The following is a 25,864-nucleotide window of genomic DNA, read 5'->3' as shown; positions in this document are numbered from 1 at the left end:
TTGTTCTTTACCTATTAATAATTTAAAAGCTGTTCACTTTGGGAAGTCAGAGGACGTTCAGAACCCAGTAATGCTGGGGTCCACGAGTTTCAAAATGCGTTGGGTGGAAGTGTGTGATTAAAATTAAAGACCTCCCAATGAGTAAAATCTATTACATTTTCTGGATCTTTGGTGTTACTCATAAAATATGAATAAATTCTATTCAGCATTTCACAGCTAATTTTATTTAGCCAAAATTGTGTAAATTGCAATTAATACTTAAATTGAATTTAGCTCAATTTGATTTAAATAAATACATAGTCTTTTTTTATTAAGTGTAAGTTACTATTAGTTTTTAACTAAATATTAATTGACCCAGTCCCACTTTTTATAGTTTAGAAAGACAGACTTCTGTTTAAGAGATTTATTAAATGTTCATAATATTAAACTTTAATAAAAGTATATTTCAGAATTCTTCTTTTCCACCAACAAACATCACTCTTTCATTTCCCCCCACAACAAACCCCCAGAATCCAATCTCACAGAAAGGAGAAGAGTTTCTTAGAGAAGCCCCATCTTTTCCTTCTGTTCCTATGTTTGTGTTTCCTTTCAGCTTTAAGACACATCTCTTAACCCCCGTCCACTCAGCATCAACACACTGTCTGTGCTCAGTTTACACCATTAACCAGATTAACAAGAACAAAGACAGTTCAGTGTTAGCCCACACTTACATTGTGTTTGGCGTCGTTTGAAAACTAAATATTTAATATTTACAAATATCTGAAGCGTTCTGGAGGTGGAAGTGCACTATGACGAGGGTCTGTGTTTACACTGACGACACAGATGAACACAACCCACCCGTTACACCCTGATCCCCTCTGTCCTCTTTCCTCCTACAGGAAACACCTTCACTCACTCACACCCTCACTCCTTCATTACAGAGTAACAATAGAAACCTCTCCCATGTTCTGGGCTAAGGCTGGTTCTCTCTGTTTGAAGCTATATTTCCTGCTGTAGAGAAGAGGCGCTCAGATGGTGTTGAGGAGCCTGGGATACAGAAGTAGGACCGAGCTGGACACGTCAGAGACAGAGAATCCACTGTTTTGTAACTGACTCCCCATAGATTTGATGTGAGAGACGATGGAGACCAGCGCACAGTGTAAATAAACACAGCGCTTTATAACGAGAGAAATCAAATAAACAGCTGAAAAATCCTGTTTACATCAGGGATATAAAAGAGAGAGAAGTGCAGGGGTGTAGTGTTCACTCAGATCCAGGTTTTATCACTGTTTTGTCCCTGAAGAGTCTCTCTGCTCGCTTTCTTTTACAAACTGAGCTTCATTTCTGTTTCATCGTCTTTTGTGATTCTCCTCACATTTTAAAGCAGCAGCTCGTTTGACAGAAAAGACCAATCAACACAATAGATCACACACAGCACTATTTTATCTGACACAAACTCACTGAGGAGCCTGAATAAAGATTAAACCCAGCACAGAGGGGTTCAGTGAATGTGGTGGTGAATGTGTGTAAGTGTGTGAGTGTGTGTGTGTCAGTGGAGACGCTGTAGAAGGACAGAGTGCCGGCCGGACAGTCCACATACACTCCTACTCTGTTACAGCTGGAGGGAGGAGAAGGGAGATAAGTGCTGTTCATATTGTGACGGACAGAGTAACTGTTATTAGAGCAGAACAGACTCCAGGACTTTTTATTCGCTCCAAACCTACAGTCAGCACTGTGTCCTTTTCTCCTGATTGATTTATACGCCACTGAAATATCAGCCCCCAACAATCCACTCCACTCAGTTTCCCAGTAACAGCGTCCAGTCAGACTCTCTCTGCACAGAACCTGCCACCGGTCACTGAATCTCTCTGGATGATCAGGATACGACGGTCTCTCCATCACACACTTCACCTTCCTGTTCCCCTCAGACAGAGAGAGGTCTGTGTTCACTGTGTTTGGGTCCAGTGTGAGCTCACAGGCATCTGCACACAACAAGATACACACCACACAATCAGACACACGACACACAATCAGACAACACACACAATCACAAGCACGACACACACACACACAATCACGACGCACACACACACAATCACAAGCACGACACACACACACAAGCACGACACACACAAGCACGACACACAAGCACACACAAGCACGACACACACACAATCACAAACACGACACACACAATCACAAACACGACACACACAATCACAAACACGACACACACAATCACAAACACGACACACACACACAAGCACGACACACACACAAGCACACAATCACGACACACACACACAAGCACGACACACACAATCACAAGCACGACATACACACACAATCACAAGCACGACACACACACACACAATCACAAGCCCGACACACACAATCACAAGCACGACACACACACACAAGAATGACACACACACAAGCACACAATCACGACACACACACACAAGCATGACACACACAAGCACGACACACACACACACACAATCACAAGCACGACACACACAATCACAAGCTCGACACACACACACAATCACAAGCACGACACAATCACAAGCACGACACACACACAATCACAAGCACGACACACAATCACAAGCACGACACACACACAATCACAAGCACGACACACACAAGCACTACACACACACAATCACAAGCACGACACACACAAGCACGACACACACACTCACAAGCACGACACACACAAGCACAAGCACGACACACACAATCACAAGCACGACATACACACACAAGCACAACACACACAATCACAAGCACAACACACACAATCACAAGCACGACACACACAATCACAAGCACGACACACACAAGCACAAGCACGACACACACAAGCACAAGCACGACACACACAATCACAAGCACGACACACACAATCACAAGCACGACACACACACACAAGCACGACACACACACACAATCACAAGCACAACACACACAATCACAAGCATGACACACACAATCACAAGCACGACACACACAATCACAAGCGTGACACACACAATCGGACATAAAATGGTACCACATTAAAACAAGAATACACTAATAAAGGTTTATAAATGGTTTAAAAGCCTGTTATTACATGGTTATTAATTACACTGTGAACACTTTAAAAGTGATTAATAATCCTTTGTAACACAGAGAAAGGAAGTGTGACAGTGAACTCTTTTGTGTCTAATACTGAAAGTGTGAGAGAACTTAGTGAAAATGTGGAGGTAAAGAATAAGCTCAGACCTGAGAATGTGAGTTTAGTCATTTCACATGTTAAGGTTCACCACATTATCATTAAAGTAGAAAAAGACACTCTGGTGGTGGGTAATTCATTAAAGGGTTAAACTCATTAACAAATATGTGCTGGAGCTGACGGGGTTAATGTCGACTGATGGAGGAGACACAGTGAGGTCAGTATTCGGCAAGATCTGAGGTTTAACTGTAGATGGATGTGGGTTCACTATTTGGCAAACAACAGGTCACTGGTGCCCTTTATATCTGTGTTATAACTGATTATTAATGTGTTAACAACATAAATATTAATAAACAGACTTTAAACCATTTATAAACCTTTATAAGTGAAGTCTTATTCTGAAGTGGTACCTACACAACACACAAACAACACAAAATGAGACACAACGAATGTAAAGAGAAAGAGCAGGAGAGAGAGAGAGAGAACCTACATTTTCTTGGTCCTGGTTTTATCCTGATCTCTCCTCCATGCTCCAACCTACAACACACACACACAGTTGTGAGTTGATGGTTGTGTTTGAGTGGTGTGTGTAGACCGCCAAGTGGGAAGGACATACAGACCGGAGACCAGTAAATAGATGGATACCGGCGAGTGGAAGGTTATGGTTAGGGAGAAATCTGACAATGCCCTCTGAACGGCAACAGACCAGTGCACCACAGCCAGACATTTTATTTTATATTCATTGAATTGGCCACAGTGTAGAGTTTTTATCCTTGTATTTACCTTGATTAACTGAGTCAGCAACGTAGCTGATATGCGAAAAACAATGTACATAATGTAAATTAGTGCTAGCAACGACGGTAAATGGTATTGCAACGACTGTAGAAACTACTTTATTAATAATAGAAAGTACTGTAAATGCTATCTAGATCGGTAGTTATCAACATACAGGGCTAGCTGATTGTGTAATTCTTAAATCTAAATAACTTCCTAAAGGAAACTTAATACTGCAATAAAGTTAGCTTGCGGTTTGCTATTTAGAACTCTGTTGGCTATAATTCTGTAATGTAGTAACGTACACCTGCATATATTAGTGTGTATTTGATTTAACTGTGGTTCAAAATTTATGTATAGCAAAATAGTGTTTCATTTTTTTGCAGTAAATATTGGCAATGTATGTAGCCTTAATTACATACAGGGGAATGAAAGGAGGGTGAACTGAACCCACCTGGTCTGTGAAATCTTTCTGTATTTTTTTTTTTTTTTGGTCTTTTTCTGATAAACTCAATAGAGCTTTCCAGAGTTAAAACCTATTTGTTCAGTGTTTTGTGTGTGTTTCAGTGTTTTGTGTGTGTGTGTGTGTAAAAGTCAGGAGGGTTGCTCAGGTAGGTTGATTTAAACCTGCCTTCCTCTCTCTACATGAACAGTTTGAACTGCAGTATTAAGCTTCCTTTAGAAAGTTATTTACTGCTCTCCGGCCTGTATGTCCTTCCCACTTGGCGGTCAAGCCATCCAATCAGAAATTACCTTTGTCATTTGACGTTTCTAATTGGCTGAATCTGAGGCACTTTGTAATGGCTGTAAGTGTGGAGCGAGCGCGCAGGTCAAAGACATCGCGCGCGCAGAAGCCTTGCTCCCTCAAAAATATCCGCGCGCGCGCAGAAACCTTGCTCCCTCAAAAATATCGGCGCGCGCGCAGAAGCCTTGCTCCCTCAAAAATATCCGCGCGCGCGCAGAAGCCTTGCTCCCTCAAAAATATCCGCGCGCGCGCAGAAACCTTGCTCCCTCAAAAATATCCGCGCGCGCGCGCAGAAACCTTCTTGCTCACTCCAAAATATCCGCGCGCGCGCGCAGAAACCTTCTTGCTCGTTCGAAATATCTGCGCGCGCGCGTGCAGAATTGTGGCACAAAAATAACGCCATATGTTTCTACAACCAGATCTACATCAGATCATAACACTGCTGAGTCTAGACCTGACCATTTTATACCATTCTACTTCAAGTGTTTGTGTGACCTCTGATCAGGATCATTCAGGAAAAACAAAACACACAGTTGAACAGAACTGATGGTCTGCAGCTTCACAGATAAACACAAAAACTCTTAGAGAATCTAAACTGAAACGCTCAGAATAACAGAATAACTTTAGGAAGAACACAGATTCAACTAAACTTTTACATTACACTCCACTGACTCTCTGTAGACGACATTAAAATATTAATAACCAAAGAGAATATGGCTGTATATCACTATAATAAATAAAGCTCTGCTCTGGTTTGTAGCTTGTATGACTGATAACCCCACTCTGGGTATTAAAGTCTGCTCTCCTCTGTTGACCATTGATCCCGACCCATTTAGACGCCCCGAAATGATAGGAATACAGAGATAATGATGGACTAGTCGACTCAGTTTCAGGATGCAGCAGTAGTGTAGGATCTTTCAGTCTGAAGTGTTTCAGCATTGAGGTCGTAGAACTGTTGTACCAGAGTACTCCTGTACTTCCCTAAACACTGAATGTACATTTCTGAAGACTGTTCTAGAAACAGTCTACAATCCACATAAAGAGACTGTTATATGGAGCTTAGTTTTACTTCAGTGTTTCACAAGCCTTCAGCCTGACAACAGTTACACACTGAACAGTGGAGACAGAGCGGTGAAGGGTGATACTCTAACCATTAAATACTACTAGAGCAGAGCAGAGGCTAAATGAAGAAGGAACAATGAGCTGTAGAGCTTTATAGAAATACAGTAACAGCAGATGACATCAGTAACTGAACACACACAAATACAGAAAGCTGTCCGTACCTGAGTGTGTCCAGTCTGCAGTGTGGATCCTCCAGTTTAACAGAGAGCAGCTTCACTCCTGTGTCTCCTGGGTGATTGTAGCTCAGATCCAGTTCTTTCAGGTGTGAGGGGTTTGAGCTCAAAGCTGAAGCCAGAAAAGCACAGCCTTCCTCAGTAACTAAACAAAAAGACAATCTACAGAGAGAGAGAGAGAGAGAGATGTATTATTTACTCAGAGCAAAATAAGCTGCTGTTTAGAATCAAATCAACGAGCACCAAATTCTGTTTAATTTACAAAAACACTTCAATATCAAACAGGTTAAAATGTAAAGGTAAAAGTTTAAAAAAAAAAAGTTTAAAAAACTTAACATAATTAATAAAAAGACCTGGATGTTTGTTTTCATAAATCTAAGACATTTTAGAGTCTGTTCAAAACCTCACTCAATAGAAATGAAATCAAATGACAACAGTGTCCCACAGAGGGGTTATTACTAGAAGTAAATATACAGACATTAATCCAGTAAAGGTTTCTATACTATGACCTCCCTGTTTAAGTTATGATCCTAATTTTATTCTTTTATAAAGGTTTTGAAATGGGAGATTTGTGACAGTTTGAGGGCGGGGTCAGGGCAGTTTCTCTCAGTGAATGCTATTGGCTGATGTCTCCTGGTTCTGTGACTGCCTCATACGCTGTATATGTCCCTCCTACTGGGAGAAGCAGAGCTGCTGTTTTCCCCGGGACAGCACCATGGATAAACAGAGTCGAGATAAGGTCATATTCCACTGTCTACAGTGAGTTCAGATCATAGTAATATGTGATAAACATGTGGAAATACTGTTCACTGCAGGAAGACGTTAGAAATCTTAGATTGAGTCGACAGTGAGGTTGATTCTTTTAATCATTTGCCAAGAGTCGACCCCTACTTCCAGATGCTCAAAGAATTGATTCGTTCATGAGTCGACTCCTGTTCACTAGCTACATTTAGTTTGTGTTCCACCCGCTCACACTGCACAGAGACACTGAGGGACGGCCTTGGAACCATACTCTCAAAATAATTTTAGATACGGTGTAGTCTCCTATTTTACATTTTCCCCGTTTCAAAATGAAACACAAATAACCACGGTACACATCCTCCATGTTTGTTTTTCTGTATAAGGCTTCTCCCAGTAGGAGGGACATATACAGTGTATGAGGCAGTCACAGAACCAGGAGACATCAGCCAATAGCATTCACCGAGAAGAACGGCCCTGACCCCGCCCCCAAACTGTCACAAACCTCCCATTTCAAAACATTTAAAATGAAGAGGGTAAAACACCATTTGAGAATAAAAAAAAAAAAAAAAGTTTGAGAGTGAGACTATGATCTGTGTGTGAGCGCAACCCCCCCCCCCTCTCTCTCTCTCTCTCTCTCTGTGCTCATGGGTTTCACATTAGCGATTAACTAACACAATTTTAAAAAGGTACAGATTTAAATGTTCCACCTGCTGTTACTGCATCCTCTATGTTTTACATTGATGTGACGCCATGTTTCCTTTTACAGACACAGATACACATTAAAAAGTACTTGTGTTGGGTTTTAATCCCAATGGAGTGTAGCCCTGGCTAATGGTTAGAGACTGGGCTTGGTACCGGAAGGTTGCTGGTTCAATCCCCAGGTCCAGCAGGAACATCCACGGCTGAAGTGTCCTTGAGCAAGGCACTGAACCCCAAACGTATGTGTGTGTGTGTGTATTCACATCCACAGATGGTTTAAATGCGGAGGACACATTTTACTGTTCGTTATACAATGACAAATAATTGTACATTATACATTATATATTACATTATGTAAATTATAATCTAGTAATCCAGTCTTTTCCTTAATATTTTATATTAGAGCTTAAAAATAACTATTTTTAATGTATGAAGTCATGTTGGTGAGGAGTAGAAAATGAAGAATAAAATCCCAGAACTCTGACCTGAGTGTCTCCAGTTTACAGAGTGAACTCTTCAGTGCAGCAGAGAGCTTCTCCACTCCTGAATCCTGCAGGTCATTGTTACTGAGGTCCAGTTCTTTCAGGGAGGAGTTCACCAGTAAAACTGAGCCCAGATCTTCACAAGACTTTTCCCCAAGTTTACACACAGTTAGTCTGTAAAGAGAGAGGACATTACTCACTGAATAGTTACAGGAACATTTCATGAACAGGTTCTCCTTCATATATTGACCTGGCTAGGAACATCACGCTCAGTGACAGAAGGAGAAACGTCACTGTGTTTTCTTTTCTCACAAACTGCCTCATTTCTCTAACGTCATTCAGAAAAGTGAGGTCAGAATCAGCTACAGTTTGTGACGGTGTGTGAATGTGGTACAGAACCTGAACGACTCACTAATCTTTACTGAACCTGTGTGAGTTCTGAATGTGTCAGTTCTGAGTTGTGTGTGGTGTTTGATTTCAGTAAAACACTCCCCTGAGAAAAATCAGCTGATGATATGTAGGTGCAGACATCAACATTTACAGTTATTCTGAAATCACAGTGGCCCTCTTTCACCCTGTGACTTTATTTTCTTTGTTACATTTAGCTCCATTTATCAAACCTCCTCTTTTCTCCTAGTCTTTTTCATTTAATGAAAATATAGAATAGCCATAAAGTAAAATGGCATTTGAATAAAACTTTGAGCAGAAGACCCGCTGTATGACTACTTTATATTTTCATTTAATTAAACTGAGGTCTGAAGTAAAAGCATCTCCTCGGTTTAAGAGTTCTGAAAGAGCCTCATCCTCATTTCATTACTATATTTAATATTAATTACACAGACTTGTCTGATTATTGAGGACTCCTATGTTTGTCTCACACACCTGTATAAAGAATTACTTTGATTCTGTCAGGTCCTGTTTGTTTTCCTAACCATGTGCTCATTTAGCACATGGCTCTGTTTATTCTTCCTGTCTTTGCCCTAGTCCCGCCTTAGCTCCGCCCTCTCGTCAGAGTCTACTTTGTAGTCCTGCCCTCTCGTTATTGTCCCCAGGTGTTCCTTATCAGTGCTCTGTGTATATATAGTCCCTTTGTTTCAGTGTTCCCTTGTCTGTTCTTGTGTGTGTAGATGAGTTTCTTTGTCTGCTGTCTTACACATTACCACCAGTTCACAGTTCTGTTCCACTGACTTCTAGTTTTTCTTGCCTCCCTGCTCCTGTTTGTTTTCTGTTTGTTGTGTTTGCCTTGGTTTTGTTTAAATAAATATTCCTTGCGTGAACGTCCTCATCCTCCCTCGACTGTGACAGACTCTAAAAGTCTGGCAGTTTTATTGTCATCACAGGTGTGTTGAGGGAGAAATGAAATGTAGTTTCTTCAGGACACAGTGCTAAAATAAGTTATATCTTTTTACAGCACTGACCTGTTTCTCTCAGCGCAGCTATAAAACAAAACCCTGTAAGTGGGAATGTGACACCATTGGCTGCAGCAATAAATGATGGACAGCTAATTCTGGCTGCTGATTGGCTTAATAAAAGTGACAGCTTACGAAAAGCTCATTCTCTGTTTAGGAGCCGTGGAGAATCTGCCCCTCCTCTGACTCAGGGAGAGCAGTGTGTCTCAAACAAATCATAGTCTCAGTCTCGCCTCAAAAATACAGGATAAAACGCATCCCGTATCGGACCCAAACACAACACGGCTTTTATTGTCCAAATATGAGACGGCTGATGACTCTAATCACATCCCCTTTTGCTCTGAATCTGACTCATGGGAATGTGTGTTTGTGCAGAACAGTGAGAAAGGTGTGAGTCCGTGAATGTACACTCAAACGCAGGGATTAACTCTGACTGACTGTGTGGGCCTTGGTTCAATTAGGGTGTCCAGTACAGTCAGATCACCACATTTACAAAGCATGTTGTGGCTACTCAATTCATGTGACCTGCTGGATTTGAACTGCACATGCACAGAACTTCACACATGTAGCTTACAGGAGCAGAGAGTGTTTTCCAAAGCAGAGGAGAGCTTTATCTTTAAACACATATTAACACTGAGTTAGTCATTCCTTACAGTCCTTTACAGCTTTAAACAACTGGAGCCCCTGCTAAATGTTTATTTACTGCTGAAGATATTGTTGTGGTAGTCTTCTGTTTAAACAAAACATGACGGAATAACATTGAGGGACACACACCATTCAGCTAAACAGTGCTGTGTCTATTTACAATTTTCCTCAAAGAAGAAGTTAATACAATTTAGAGCTATCAGCAAACTCTACACAAGCATGGCGTTCTGTGCATATTCAGTCCAAATCAGGCAGCAGGCCAAATCTGGTAGCAACACATGCTACAGACGGAGGAGGGAATCTGAGCTTGCTGCCTAGAGGAAACAAGGGATCAGACTTAAGATAAAGCCCAATAAAGCTGATACAGATCAGTAAAATAACGCTGTGATCAGACCCGATACTGATCTTTGAGATCGGATTTGGACATCCCTATAAATGTCCAAAGTGACACTGGCTGCCTATCACAATAATAATAAACCTCTGTTTTGTTTTGTAGGCTGTATGACTGATAATATCACCATGGAAACACCATGTAAAGTCTGGTGTTCAGTCTGTTGTTCGTTACTCCAGCAGTGGAAAACAGTTTACAGAAGTCCTGAAGTGATTGGAGAGACAGTGTAGGACTAGCCAATCAGATTTATGTAAATACAAAAAAATATGTATTTTTGTAAAGATAATAATAGTCATGTTAAAGAGCATTAAATATCAGGTCTGAACTGACAGAACTGACCTGAGTGTCTCCAGTTTACAGAGTGAACTCTTCAGTGCAGCAGAGAGCTTCTCCACTCCTGAATCCTGCAGGTCATTGTTACTGAGGTCCAGTTCTTTCAGGGAGGAGTTCACCAGTAAAACTGAGCCCAGATCTTCACAAGACTTTTCCCCAAGTTTACACCCAGTTAGTCTGAAAAGAGAGAGGACATAACTCACTGGATAGTTACAGGAACATTTCTGAAATGATTGAGAAAAGAGATGTTTACAGGTTTGATTTCATATTTACACTGCGCTACAAATGTCACACTTAGTGAGTGATGGAGAAATATTTTATATTAATTTCCCACAAAATGTTTTTTTTTGTGTGTGTGTGTGTCCTTCAGGAAAGTGCAGATAGAATCAGCTCCAGACTGATGTTAATGTGGCATAACAACTTCAAATAACCACACAGTGTTCAGTTGTGGATCAATAACTAAAGTGTACAAATCAATTTATACTAAAGTGGGCAGACATTAACATTTAAAGTCACCTGAAACCCCACCTTCCTCTTTCACCCTGTTACTTTATGTTCCTGGTACGTTAAGCATGATTTATAAAACTTCTTTTTTCTCCTAGTTATTGAACAAAGGTAGTGGCTTCTGTTCTGCTCTAAAATTTAATCTGAATTTTCATTACATCACCTTTCACCAGTGGAGAGAACGGGAAAAAGGCAAGTCTAATTTTGCTGGACCGCTACTGCACTGCAATGCACTTGTCACAGAAGCATCACTAATATTTCAGTAAAGTGAAGGCAGTCATTCTTGTGCTTCCCCTGTTGATATATTTAAGGATATAATGGCCAAACAGAGGATAGGTGTCTTACAAACAGTTTTAATGGAAAGAAAAATAAATGATTATTTCAGTAACACAGAATTGATAGATGTTTGGACAATATGTTTTATAATATAATTATTTCAGGCCAAACCTTCCAGTCCCAAGTCTATTTCCCAGACCACAGCTGTTTCCCCGTGCTGTACTTTAAATGAGGAACAAGAAGAAAGGCTGGGGTGCTGCAGGGAGTTTGTGAAAATTCCAAGGTCCCCCTGATAAACTATCCTGTCCCTACAGGTGTGACTACTTTGTTGCATTAGGTACTTTTTCCTCTAAACATAATTTTTGAGATCCAATACCTTTCACAGAAAAAAATATGGTGGTGTGCTCCATCACAGAATCTATTTAGAGAAATGCAAATGAAGCACTGGGAACATTACACCTGTCTGAATAAATGAGCCAAAACATATCTGTAAACCTGTTTTCCTTTTTCCTTTTCTGTATGTACGTAGAATCACTGAACACACTAAACAAACAAAACAATAGAAATATAGATACACACTGAGTTGTCAATGCCTTTTAAGACGTATGGACATGTTCCCCTTTAGCTCATTTCTGCTGAAATCAAACATCATCAAAACAGTCTTAACTTATTTCCATTCAGGAATAAAATCACAGAAATCTCACCTGAATGTCTCCAGTTTACAGTTTGAACTCTTTAGTGCCTCAGAGATCAGCTTCACTCCTGAATCCTGCAGCTCAGTGTTAATGAGGTCCAGGTCTTTCAGGGGTGAGTTTGGTGATTTCAGAACAGAGCAGAGACTTTCACAGGAATTCATGAACAGCTTACAGCAAGGCAATCTGTAATGTGAAGTAAATACAGATGTGAAATTCATAGAGAAAAAGAGAGAGTAAATGTTCATTTTGGAATTGTGATTCTTAGATTTATCATATTACACCTACACTGTACATCCCTAATGTACACACTGAGGTGAATTTACTGCAGAACTTTCTGTTGTGTAACATTTTAGATCCTGCCCCAAAACCAATCTAGTAATATGTCTCATTCAGCATCAGAACTGAAATATTAAAATAAATTGACCGAGACACAACACTCACATGGCCTTTCTGCAGTTGCTCACGGCTGGGATCAGTCTCCAATAACCCTTCTCAGTGGTGTTGTACTTCCTCAAGTCCAGTTCATCCAGCACCTCGTCTGAGTTCACGAGCATGTAGGCTAACGCTAAACACTCTCCAGTAGACAGTGTCTTATCTGAGTGTTTCTCTGGTTTGAGATACTCCTGGATTTTACTGGATAAAGAGGAGTGATTCATTTCAGTGAGACAGAGGAACAGGTTGATACATCTGTCAGAAGGAAGATCCTCTGTTTGTATTATGCGTTTGATGTACTGTACTGTTTTCTTGATGCTCTCAGAGTTGCTCACTGTGTGTGTCAGTAGGTCCTGTAGGAGTTGTTGATTGGACTCCAGTGAGATGCCCAACAGAAAACGGAGAAACAGATCCAGGTGTCCAGTCTTACTCTTTAAAGCTGTACGCACAGCTCCCTTCAGCAGCTTGTCCAGTGAAACTCTGTCAGACCACTTCATGTTTTTTGGCTTCAGAAGCTGCAGTTCCTCCACGTTGTTGCTCACACAGCAGTGAAACACATACAAAGCAGCCAGGAACTCCTGAAAGCTCAGATGCACAAAGCAGTAAACCTTCCTCTGGTAAAGCACAGACTCCTCCCTAAAGATCTCAGTGCAAATCCCAGAGTACACTGAGGCCTCAGTGACATCAATCCCACACTCTCTCAGGTCGTCTTCATAGAACATCACATTGCCCTTCATCAGCTGTTTGAAAGCCAGTTCAGACAGTTTCAGAAACATGTTCCTGTTGGATCTCAGGAGTTCCTGTAGAGTTCCTCTCTCATCTTCCTCCTCATACTTCTCCTTCCTCATGATTGTCTGAGTGCACAGGAAGTGTGAGTACATTGCAGTCAGAGTTTTAGGGATTTCTGTGGTCCCTTGTTTCATGATTCGCTGAAGCACAGTTGCTGAGATCCAGCAGAAGACTGGAATGTGGCACATGATGTGGAGACTCCTCGTCGTCTTAATGTGGGAGATGACGCTGTCGGCTTGGTGTTGGTCACTAATCTTCTTCCTGAAGTACTCCTCCTTCTGTGGATCATTGAATCCCTGAATTTCTGTCACACGGCTGATGTACTGAGAGGGGATCTGATTGGCTGCTGCTGGTCTGGAGGTTATCCAGATGTGAGCAGAGGGAAGCAGGTCTCCTTTGATGAGGTTTGTCATCAACACGTCCACTGAAGACACCTTGGTCACGTCTGACACTTTCTCACACTCTGAGAACTTCAGTGGAATTCTGCTTTCATCGAGGCCGTCAAATATGAACACAGTTTTACACACGTCATATTCCTTTGTGTCCAGACCTCGGAGCTCAGGATGGAGGTCACACAGAAGTCCATGAAGACTGTACTGTTTGTCTTTAATCAGGTTCAGCTCTCGGAATGGAAGCACAAACATGAACTCTATATCCTGATTGGCTTTTCCTTCAGCCCAGTCCAGAATGAACTTCTGCACAGAGACAGTTTTTCCAATGCCAGCAATGCCTTTAGTCATAACGCTTTTAAGTTTTTCCATTTGTGGATCTTTATCTTCTTCTCCTTCTTTACGTCTCACATCTTCATCCATCACAGCTCTGGTGTCGTCTTCTTCCATTTCTCCCAGCGTACACTGTACAGGGTTAAATATGTCTAAACAGTTTATTGGTGTATCTGGCAGGTTTTGTTTCCAGGGTTTGTTCTCAATCTGTAAAACTTCATGTTCTTCATTCACTCCTTCCCTCTCTCCCTCGATGATGTAGAGCTGAGTGTAAACCCTGTTCAGGAGGATTTTATTCTCTTGTGTTTTGAATCCCTCAAATAAGCTCTCGTACTTGTTCTTCAGGCTGATTTTGTTTCTCTCTGAGACACTGAGCAGGACGTCATCCACTGGTTTGTATTCCTCCAGCTCCATGGACTCCTCTGTGTGTGGAAACTGAACAGAGCCTGTTTTAAACCTCTTTCTGCAGCAGGGACAGGTCAAGTCTCCTGAGTGGACAGACTGGTCCCTAAGTCTCCTGATGCACTGTCTACAAAAAGAGTGTCCACAGGTGATAGAGACTGGATCTGTCTGAATCTGCTCACACACTCCACACCTGGAACCATCCTGGAGCAGGACATCCCTCCCAGAGCTAGAGAAGAAATAAAAAGAGTTGATGAATCAGAATGTGTAAGTGTGAGAGAGTCTGAAACTTGAACAAGACTTAAACATGAGTTCGTACAAGTGAGTAATTCACTGACAACTCAGTTCAACCAAAGAGAATCTATGCTCCATTTCTTCATCTACTAATAATCATTTTAGCACAGAGGGTAATGTTTTACTGACACAGAAACACGGCTTAAACCTGAGAAAATAAACACGACTTGTATTTACAGAAAATAAATCAATGTCCCATATTTAGAAAAGTGGATCACCTGCCATAAAGATCCATAAAGACACGGATGAAAAAGATAACATGGACCCAGCCTCCCTTGCCCAGAGCAGGGTTACCGGGGCCTCACCCTGGAGCCAGGCCTGGGGGAGGGGCTCCTTGGCGAGCGCCTGGTGGCCGGACTTTCACCTATGGGGTCCGGCCGGGCTTAACCCGAAGGAGATACATGGGTCCACTCTCCCATGGGCCCACCACCTGTGGGAGAGGTAGTAATCCGGGTCTGGTGCATTGTGGATCGGGGGCCCTGGCGTTCTGATCCTCGGTTACTGAAACTGGCTTTTGGAACATGGAACGTAACCTCTCTGGTGGGAAAAGAGCCTGAGTTGGTGCGCAAGGTTGAGAGGTACCGGCTAGATATAGTTGGGCTCACCTCGACACACAGTATGGGCTCTGGAACCAATCTCCTTGAGAGGGGCTGGATGCTCTTTCACTTTGGAGTTGCCCAGGGTTAGAGGCGTAAGGCAGGTGTGGGCTTACTCATAGCCCCCCGGTTTAGCGCCTGTACGTTGGGGTTTACCCCAGTGGACGAGAGGGTAATTTCCCTGCGCCTTCGGGTTGGGGAAAGGGCTCTGACTGTTGTTTGTGCTTATGCACCGAACAGCAGTTCAGAGTACCATGCCTTCTTGGGGACCCTAGAGGGAGTGCTGGAGAACACTCATTCTGGGGACTCCATTGTTCTGCTGGGGGACTTCAACGCTCACGTGGGTAATGACAGTGAGACCTGGAGGGGCGTGATTGGGAGGAACGGCCCCGCTGATCTGAACCCGAGTGGTGTTCAGTTATTGGATTTCTGTGCTCGTCTCAGTTTGTCCATTACGAACACCATGTTCGAGCATAAGGGTGTCCACAAGTACACCTGGCATCAGGACACCCTAGGCCGCATTTCAATGATCGACTTTATAGTCGTATCATCTGACCTGCGGCCATATGTTCTGGACACTCGGGTGAAGAGAGGCGCTGAGCTGTCAACTGATCACCACCTTGTGGTGAGTTGGATCAGATGGCGGGGGAGGATGCCGGACAGACCTGGCAGGTCCATACGTGTGCTGAGGGTTTGCTGGGAACGTTTGGCAGAGGAACCTGTCAGAAAGATCTTCAACTCCCACATCCGGCAGAGCTTCGACTGCATATCGGGGGAGGCTGGTGACATTGAGTCAGAGTGGGCCATGTTCCGGACCTCCATTGTTGAGGCGGCTGAACAGAGCTGTGGCTGCAAGGTTGTCGGTGCCTGTCGGGGTGGCAATCCCCGCACTCGGTGGTAGACACCCCGGGTGAGGGGGGCTGTCAAGCTGAAGAAAGAGTCCTACCGAGCCTGGTTGGCTCAGGGGACTCCGGAGGCAGCCGACAGGTACCGAGGAGCCAAGCGGCTCGCGGCCTCAGCAGTCGCTGAGGCAAAAACTCGGGTGTGGGAGGAGTTCGGTGAGAACATGGAAAACGACTTTCGGTCGGCTCCGAGAAGTTTCTGGCAAACCGTCAGGCGACTCAGGAGGGGAAAGCAGTTTTCCACCAACACTGTATATGGTGGGGGTGGGGAACTGTTGACCTCGACTGGGGACGTCACCAGACGGTGGAAGGAATACTTCGAGGATCTTCTCAATCCTACCAGCACGCCTTCCGCAGAGGAAGCAGAGCTTGGGGACCCCGGGGGGGGCTCGTCTATCACTGGGGCTGAAGTGGCCAAGGTGGTAGGGAAACTCCTTGGCGGTAGGGCCCCGGGGGTGGATGAGGTTCACCCCGGGTTCCTCAAGGCTCTGGATGTTGTGGGGCTGTCTTGGTTGACACGTCTTTGCAACATTGCGTGGACATCGGGGGCAGTGCATCTGGACTGGCAGACTAGGGTGGTGGTTCCCCTTTTTAAAAAGGGGGATCGGAGGGTGTGTTCCAACTATAGGGGGATCACACTCCTCAGCCTCCCCGGTAAGGTCTATGCGGGGGTACTGGAGAAGAGAGTCCGACTGATAGTTGAACCTCGGATCCAGGAGGAACAATGCGGATTCCGCCCCGGTCGTGGAACACAGGACCAGCTCTTTCCCATGCACCCTCCAGGATCCTAGCGAGGGTAGTTTGCTCAACCAGTCTATATGTGTTTTGTGGATCTGGAGAAGGCATTCGACCGTGTCCCTCGGGGTATTCTGTGGGGGGTGCTCAGGGAGTATGGGGTACTGGGCTCTTTGTTACGAGCTATCCAGTCCCTGTACAAACAGAGCAGGAGTCTGGTTCATATGGCTGGCAGTAAGTCCGACTGGTTTCCAGTCGGAGTTGGACTCCGTCAGGGCTGCCCGTTGTCACTGGTTCTGTTCATAATTTTTATGGACAGAATTTCTCGGCGTAGCCAAGTGGCGGAGGGTGTCCGGTTTGGTGGTCTCAGGATTCCATGTCTGCTTTTTGCAGATGATGTGGTCTTGTTGGCTTCATCGAGCCGGGACCTCCGGCTCTTGCTGGACCAGTTTGCAGCCGAGTGTGAAGCGGTAGGGATGAGGATCAGCACCTCCAAGTCCGAGTCCATGGTACTCAGTCGGAAAAGGGTGGAGTGCTCTCTCCAGGTTGGAAGTGAGATCCTGCCTCAAGTGGAGGAGTTTAAATACCTCGGGGTCTTGTTCACGAGTGAGGGAAAGATGGCACGGGAGATTGACAGGCGGATCGGTGCAGCGTCAGCAGTAATGCGGGCTCTGTACCGGTCCGTTGTGGTGAAGAGAGAGCTGAGCAGAAAAGCAAAGCTCTCGATTTACCGTTCAATCTACGTCCCAACCCTCACCTATGGTCACGAGCTTTGGGTAGTGACCGAAAGAACGAGATCGCGGGTACAAGCGGCTGAAATGAGTTTTCTCCGCAGGATGTCTGGACTCTCCCTTAGAGACAGGGTTAGGAGCTCGGACATCCGGGAGAGACTCAGAGTGGAGCCGCTGCTCCTCCACGTCGAGAGGAGCCAGTTGAGGTGGTTCGGGCATCTGGTTCGGATGCCTCCTGGATGCCTTCCTGGAGAGGTGTTCCGGGCATGTCCAACGGGGAGGAGGCCCCGGGGCAGACCAAGAACACGCTGGAGAGACTATATGTCTCGACTGGCCTGGGAACGCCTCAGTGTACCCCCGGAGGAGCTGGAGGCGGTGGCTGGGGAGAGGGAGGTCTGGGTTTCTTTGCTCCGACTGCTTCCCCCGCGACCCGGACCCGGATAAGCGGTGGATAATGGATGGATGGATGGGATCACCTGCCTGACACAAGGCGCTAAGAAATGGAACCAATGTTGTTTCTCATCTTTACTTCAGTAATGTACTGTTCACAGGATGTTACAAAAATACAACAAATGAACACTTCACTGTTTGCATATTCCCTTTATAACTGATCTTAATATTTTAATATTTAAAACTCATTCTGAAATACATCAAAGGAGAGGAACTAGAAACTAAAAGTGAATGAGTACATTTACACAATCTCACAATCATACTTCAGTAGACAAAGAACAAAGCCTGAAATACATTACTGGAGGATTTAGAACTACCTCTGAAAAGCAGAGGTTTCTGGTAGTGGGCTCTGTAATAAACTAAACTCAGCAGAAAAAGTAAGGAAATATGTGTTTGTAGATTATTTCCTTGTTGAAAGAATGCATCTTGGCAATAAATCTTATACCACTGGAAAGTCTGTTAATTTCTCTTTTAAATGGTGTCACATTTGTAAGTAACATGCATTTGTGGGATGAGCAGTAGAGCTGAGTATGTGGGTTGCGCCCATGAAAAATTGCCAAATCTTTTCTCTCCACAAACACAGCGCACTCCACTAACACCACACAAACACCGCACAGCACTCTCTACTAACAAACCACACAAACATAGCACACTCCGCTAAAAACGCACTCTCCACTAACACACCACACACTCCACAAACACCGCACACTAACAACAAGCCACACAAACACCGCACTCTCCACTAACACAACACAAACACCGCACACTAACAACAAGCCACACAAACACCGCACTCTTCACTAACACCACACAAACACCGCACAGCACTCTCTACTAACAAACCACACAAACATAGCACAGTCTGCTAAAACGCACTCTCCACTAACACACCACAAACACCGCACACTAACATGCCACACAAACACCGCACTCTCCACTAACACAACACACAAACACTGCACCTTCCATTGACAAGCAACACAAACACTGCACACTCCACTAACACCACACAAACACAAAAGAAAATTCAAGAAAAAATTAAAAGGCTGCTTGTCGTGGTAAAACTCACTAGAATGTGGTTCTATGGAAGCAAATCTGTCTCATCAGCCTTTGAAATATTACCACCTTTGAATTTGTAGCTGTATATTTTGCTTCTGAATATAATTTCTCTTGAATTGAACTCGTGAATTTTCAAAAACATGGTTTCACTGTTCTTATTAAAGGTTAATCAATTCTGATTAAAAAAAATCAAGCTCAAAAAAATTAAAACAATATATTTCGAAGTTGATCAGCAAAATACGAGTTACAAAAAATTCAGAGTCACATCCGGGACACCAAGGGTGAGCAATCGGTTCATTGGGATTTTCTCTTTCACCTCAAATGGTGCACTAGTTGCATTCTGTCACCGCTAGATGGCGAAATACGAACATGACTTCCATACCATGGAAAAAAAACATGTTTAGCTTCCTTCCGCGGATATTATCTCTTTATTTTCACAGTGTCTCAAAAATCTGAAAGGCTCATTAAAGACAATATAACAGACTATTGATGTCCTGAAGACGAAGAAATTTTACTATGGAAATGTTTTGTAATGGTCCTGTGAATATAGAAAGTGACATGATGAATATGTAGAAACATGAACTGTGGAGTAAATGTCCTGTGGCATTTTTATTTTTAATTGTCAGATTATCAAGAATCTGAAACTGATTTTACAGAAGGTTTAATACAAATATAATGTCCCAAATGCAGAGTTAAACACTGAATGTTGGTGTGTGTATATTCACAATGCCTGGTTATTTCTAGCATTATTATAATTTATATAGAATGTATTATGTATTTATATAGAAATTTGGTTTTGTAGATTACTTATTTGTTGTAACAATGCTTCTTAGCAATAAATCTTATACCATTGGAAAATCTGTTAATTTCCCTTTTCAATGGTGCCACATGTGTAAGAAACATGCATTTGTGGGAGGAGCAGTAGAGCTGAGTGTGTGGGAGGACCAGTAGAGCTGAGTGTGTGGCAGGAGCAGTAGAGCTGAGTGTGTGGGAGGAGCACTAGAGCTGAGTGTGTTGCAGGAGCAGTAGAGCTGAGTGTGTGGGAGGAGCAGTAGAGCTGAGTGTGTGGGAGGACCAGTAGAGCTGAGTGTGTGGCAGGAGCAGTAGAGCTGAGTGTGTGGGAGGAGCAGTAGAGCTGAGTGTGTGGGAGGAGCAGTAGAGCTGAGTGTGTGGCAGGAGCAGTAGAGCTGAGTGTGTGGGAGGAGCACTAGAGCTGAGTGTGTGGCAGGAGCAGTAGAGCTGAGTGTGTGGGAGGAGCAGTAGAGCTGAGTGTGTGGGAGGAGCAGTGGAGCTGAGTGTGTGGGAGGAGCAGTAGAGCTGAGTGTGTGGGAGGAGCAGTAGAGCTGAGTGTGTGGGAGGAGCAGTGGAGCTGAGTGTGTGGGAGGAGCAGTGGAGCTGAGTGTGTGGGAGGAGCAGTAGAGCTGAGTGTGTGGGAGGAGCAGTAGAGCTGAGTGTGTGGGAGGAGCAGTGGAGCTGAGTGTGTGGGAGGAGCAGTAGAGCTGAGTGTGTGGGAGGAGCAGCAGAGCTGAGTGAGTGGGAGGAGCAGTAGAGCTGAGTGTGTGGTAGAGCTGAGTGTGTGGGAGGAGCAGTAGAGCTGAGTGTGTGGGAGGAGCAGTGGAGCTGAGTGAGTGGGAGGAGCAGTAGAGCTGAGTGTGTGGGAGGACCAGTAGAGCTGGTCTAACACACCACACACTCCACTAACACAAAACACAAAGACCACACACTCCACTAACACACCACACACTCCACTAACAGACCACACACCCCACTAACACAAAACACAAACACCGCACACTCCACTAACACACCACACACTCCACTAACACAAAACACAAACACCGCACACTCCACTAACACACCACACAAACACCTCACACTCCACTAACACACCACACAAACACCACCCACTCCACTAACACAACACAGAAACACTGCAAAAACACATCACACTTTACAAAAATACCACGCAAACACGGCATACTTCAATAACACACCATAATCCACTAAAACACCACACAAAAACACACACACACACAAAAGAAAACTCAATAAAAAATGAAAAGGCTGCTTGTTGAGGCGAGTCATGCTAAAACTCACTAGAATGTGGTTCATGTCTCACCTCAGACTCCACACTCCACTAACACACCACACAAACACCGCACACTCCACTAACACAAAACACAAACACCACACACTCCACTAACACACCACACACTCCACTACACTAAAACAAAACACAAACACCACACACTCCACTAACACACCACACAAACACCGCACACTCCACTAACACAAAACACAAACACCACACACTCCACTAACACACCACACAAACACCACACACTCCACTAACACACCACAAAAAACACCACACACTCCACTACACTAAAACAAAACACAAACACCGCACACTCCACTAAAACACTACACAAACACTGCACACTCCACTAACACAAAACACAAACACCACATACTCCACTAACACACCACACACTCCACTAACACACCACACACTCCACTAACAAAAAACACAAACACCGCACACTCCACTAACACACCACACTCCACTAACACAAAACACTGCACACTCCACTAACACACCACACAAACACTGCACAATCACCTAAAACACTACACAAACACCACACACTCCACTAACACACCACAGAAACACATCACACTTCACAAAAATACCACACAAACACCGCATACTTCAATAACACACCATAATCCACTAAAACACCACACAAAAACACACACACACAAAAGAAAACTCAATGAAAATGTAAAAGGCTGCTTGTTGAGGCAAGTCATGCTAAAACTCACTAGAATGTGGTTCATGTCTCACCTCAGATCAGAACTGATTCTTTCATTGCTGAAACGTGGAGGCTGAAACATTGAGTTGTTGCTCTTCAGAGACACACAGCTGGGCTCTGGAGATTCTGCTCTGAATGTCTGCTCTCTGGAAATGTGAAGTGGAGACATAAGAAAGAGTTAAAGCTACGCTAGGCACTTTACACTCCACTAACACACCACACAGACACTGCACACTCCACTAACACACCACACACTCCACAAACACAACACACAAACACCACACACCACACTCCACTAAAACACCACACAATCACCGCAAACTCCACAAAGACACCACAGAAACACTGCAAACTCCACATACAGGCGGCACAAACACAGAACACTCCAAAAACGCACTCTCCACTAACATATCACACTCCACTAAAACATCACAGACTCCAATAACACACCTCAAACACATCACACTCCACAAACTCACCACACAAACACCACACACTCCACTAACACAAAACACAAACACCGCACACTCCACTAACACACTACACAGACACTGCACACTCCACTAGCACACCACACTGCACACTCCACTAGCACACCACACTGCACACGCCACAAACACACAGCAAAAACATAGCACACACACACAAGAAAACTCAAGAAAAAATTAAAAGGCTGCTTGTTGAGGCGAGTCATGCTAAAACTCACTAGAATGTGATTCATGTCTCACCTCAGATCAGAACTGATTCTTTCATTGCTGAATCCTGGAGGCTGAGCCATTGACTTGTTGCTCTTCAGAGACACACAGCTGGGCTCTGGAGATTCTGCTCTGAATGTCTGCAATCTGGAAATGTGAAGTGGAGACATAAGGAAGAGTTAATGCTACGCTAGGCACTTTACACTCCACAAACACACTGAACACACCACTAACACAACACACAAACACCACACACTCCATTAACAAGCACCGTGCACTCTGCCACACTCTGATTAAAAGGAGAAATACATCTGTGTTACTAAAGTATTATCAATAAAAACTTGAAAATGAAATCTGCTGCCAATTATTTTTATCACTGATTTTTATAAATTTTGTCAGTTAATTTTTTGTAGCTTTATATAATGAATAGTACAATTATCACTAGAACCCCCTCCATTCACCACATCACTCCTGTCTTGCAACAGCTCCACTGGGTCCTTGTCACGTTCTGCATCGATTACAAAATCCTTCTGCTCACATTCAAGGACATCCACAATTTTTCTCCTCCATATCTTTCCAATCTTCTCCATGTTGCTACTCCCCCTCGCACCCTCAGATCATCTCTCTCCATTCATCTGTCTGTCCCTTCCGCCTGTCTCACTACCATGGGGAGTAGAGCCTTCAGCCGATCTGCTCCCCAGATTCGGAATTCTTTACCACCGGACATAAGGAATATAAACTCACTTTTACAATTCAAGTCCACACTCAAAACCCACCTGTTTAAGACTGACTCAGTTGTGTTGTCTTATTCTAACTTGTTTTAATGTTGCTTACTCTTTTGTTTCTTTATTATTTATTCTATTGTCTACTTTTTTCTGTAAGGTGTCCTTGAGTGACAGATGAGATAAAATGTATTATTATTAAAACACACACACTCACGAAAAACCTAAAGGCTCTTTGTTACTAGGGATGGGACGTTCCACACACTGTTGAGGCATTTCTCCTGAAACAATGTTTTTTTTGTATTAGGTTGAATGTGTGTTTTCAAAAGCTGGTGATATCATCAGTAAAAGAAGGAGCAGATTAAGCCACAGTGCAGCAGAACAAGTAATCTTACTGAATAAAAATACTTACGTCTATATCTGCTTAAGACAATGTGTGCTACTTATTTAAACTTAACATTCTTATTTATCCCTCGAATATTCCATAATTAAATGCTGCATCGTACGACTGGGACCTCTGGGAATCAACATCACTGACAAGTGAGTAGCAGGAGTCAATAAAACTGGAAAAAGTAATGATGTATAAAATCAGTAATAGAAAGTAACACACTTTGAGTCTGAAGTTCTTTTTCCGCTGCTGAAGTCATGAGGCTCCATCATGAAGTGTCTATACTTTATAGATAAAGCTGGACACTGGACATTCTTCTCTGCTTCCTGTGAAAAGATATTCTCATTAAAGGTTGGACGATACGAACCAAAATTTATATCACAATATATTTCTTAATTTAGGTCAATACAATAATTCTCATATCGATATGAACAATAAAAAAAGCCAAAGAATAACTGCCAAGAACTGAAAGAAACATGACATTACCATCAAACAACACCCTGTTCACTTTGTCAATATTAATATTTATAACTAACTTTAAAATTGAGAGCAGTGCCCTGTAATGACCGTCAGTCAGTAACACGTGCTGTAAATAATGTATACAGAAATATAGAACATGTGTTTTAAAATCATATCGTTGCTACTGAAACATTTAATATTGTGATTATATATTGATATTTAAATATTGTCCAGCCCTAAGACCAATAAAACCAAGAAAAGTGACAAAGAGACAGAGAGACAGACAAAGAGAGACAGAAAGAAAGAGAAAGCGAGAGAGAGAGACACACAGAGGCAGACAGAGAGAGAGAGAAAGAGAGACAGATAGAGAGAGAGAAAAAAGAGCCAGAGAGAATCCGCTGTCTGCTCTGTTACATTGGTTGTACGCTGCTGATGGAGGTGTGTTGTGGATTGTTTGAATGCACTGAAAACAGTGCACAGTGTGTTCAGACTAATGCAGAAATATCAGAACAACCAAACAACAAAGTACTTAATGACTAGGGCACTGACACAGCCTGTGACATTAACGCATACACAGTGAGTTTGTGACACACAGACAGAGCTCCTGTTTCATCTACTATCTCATACATCGCTCATATGAAGTAATTACTGTAATGTAATGTTTAAATTGTGTTTTAAAGTGTGTTTATACCTGAAAGTCTGGACCACGCTTGGACCAAGTTCATGTTTTTGTTAACGTTGTGTACATTTGATTAGTAAGGTTTGGTGTCGTATCACAATTTATCGAGCTCATTAAAGACCTTTGTTCTTAAAACTGTTTATTTACCTGTGTTTTATTTGTATGTTTGGTTCCATCTTTACAGGCTCTACTCACTGGTGCGTCTGATTAATGCTGTGTCCCAAACCACAACTGACTGAACTTGACCTTCTACAGAGTGCCTTTCTGATAATGAAGCATTACCTTTTTTTATACCCTTTGTAGTACGCTAGTGTGCACTTTGGAATAATGCAGAAGTAATGCAGTGGGAATCACAGTTGATTAAATATTAAAATGTATTAATGTTTACTACAGTATCATACAATATAAAAATAAGACAGTTACTGTGTGAGAGACTGAAGAGAAGTGATATGTGATGTTATGTATGTGTTACTGAATAACGTTAACTGATGACACACTTTGTACTTGGCTTCGTATGGTTATGGTAATGAGTTTCAGATAAAAAATAAACAGATCTAAACAGTGTTAGATCTGTTCTATGTGTGTTTATTTGAATCTAATGCAACACAGTATATAAGCTAAAGGATAAGAGAAAGACCCAAGCTCCCAGAGAAATCTTTAAAATTGTTAAAGTCTACATTTAGAACAATAAACTCTATCTAGAGAAGGTTCACAGACTAAACCCCTGTAAGAGTCTGAAGATATTTACGGTGATGTTGTCATCCTTTTTGGATTCATGTACAGTTTTGGAACAATAACATTAAGC

At 43.0% G+C, this 25,864-nt stretch overlaps 1 protein-coding gene and 1 pseudogene across 1 annotated transcript; both read right to left on the bottom strand.

Annotated features, from left to right (window-relative positions):
* Positions 1 to 1,416: 1,416 nt before the first annotated feature.
* LOC136678186 (NLR family CARD domain-containing protein 3-like) lies at positions 1,417 to 24,190 on the bottom strand. Its single transcript, XM_066656125.1, has 11 exons — positions 24,144 to 24,190; positions 22,845 to 22,958; positions 22,149 to 22,262; positions 14,263 to 14,762; positions 12,630 to 14,178; positions 12,198 to 12,371; positions 10,720 to 10,890; positions 7,939 to 8,109; positions 6,002 to 6,175; positions 3,690 to 3,736; positions 1,417 to 1,961 (listed from the first exon to the last, which is right to left on the bottom strand). The coding sequence occupies exons 1-11, from the start codon at positions 24,188 to 24,190 to the stop codon at positions 1,417 to 1,419; spliced, it is 3,606 nt and encodes a 1,201-aa protein (XP_066512222.1).
* On the bottom strand, positions 2,288 to 3,014 carry LOC136687365 (uncharacterized; annotated as a pseudogene).
* Positions 24,191 to 25,864: the final 1,674 nt, after the last annotated feature.

This window comes from Hoplias malabaricus, chromosome 2 (genome assembly GCF_029633855.1).
Source record: "Hoplias malabaricus isolate fHopMal1 chromosome 2, fHopMal1.hap1, whole genome shotgun sequence".
In the NCBI taxonomy this organism is placed as follows: domain Eukaryota; kingdom Metazoa; phylum Chordata; class Actinopteri; order Characiformes; family Erythrinidae; genus Hoplias; species Hoplias malabaricus.
This window is presented reverse-complemented; position numbering and strand designations above follow the sequence as displayed.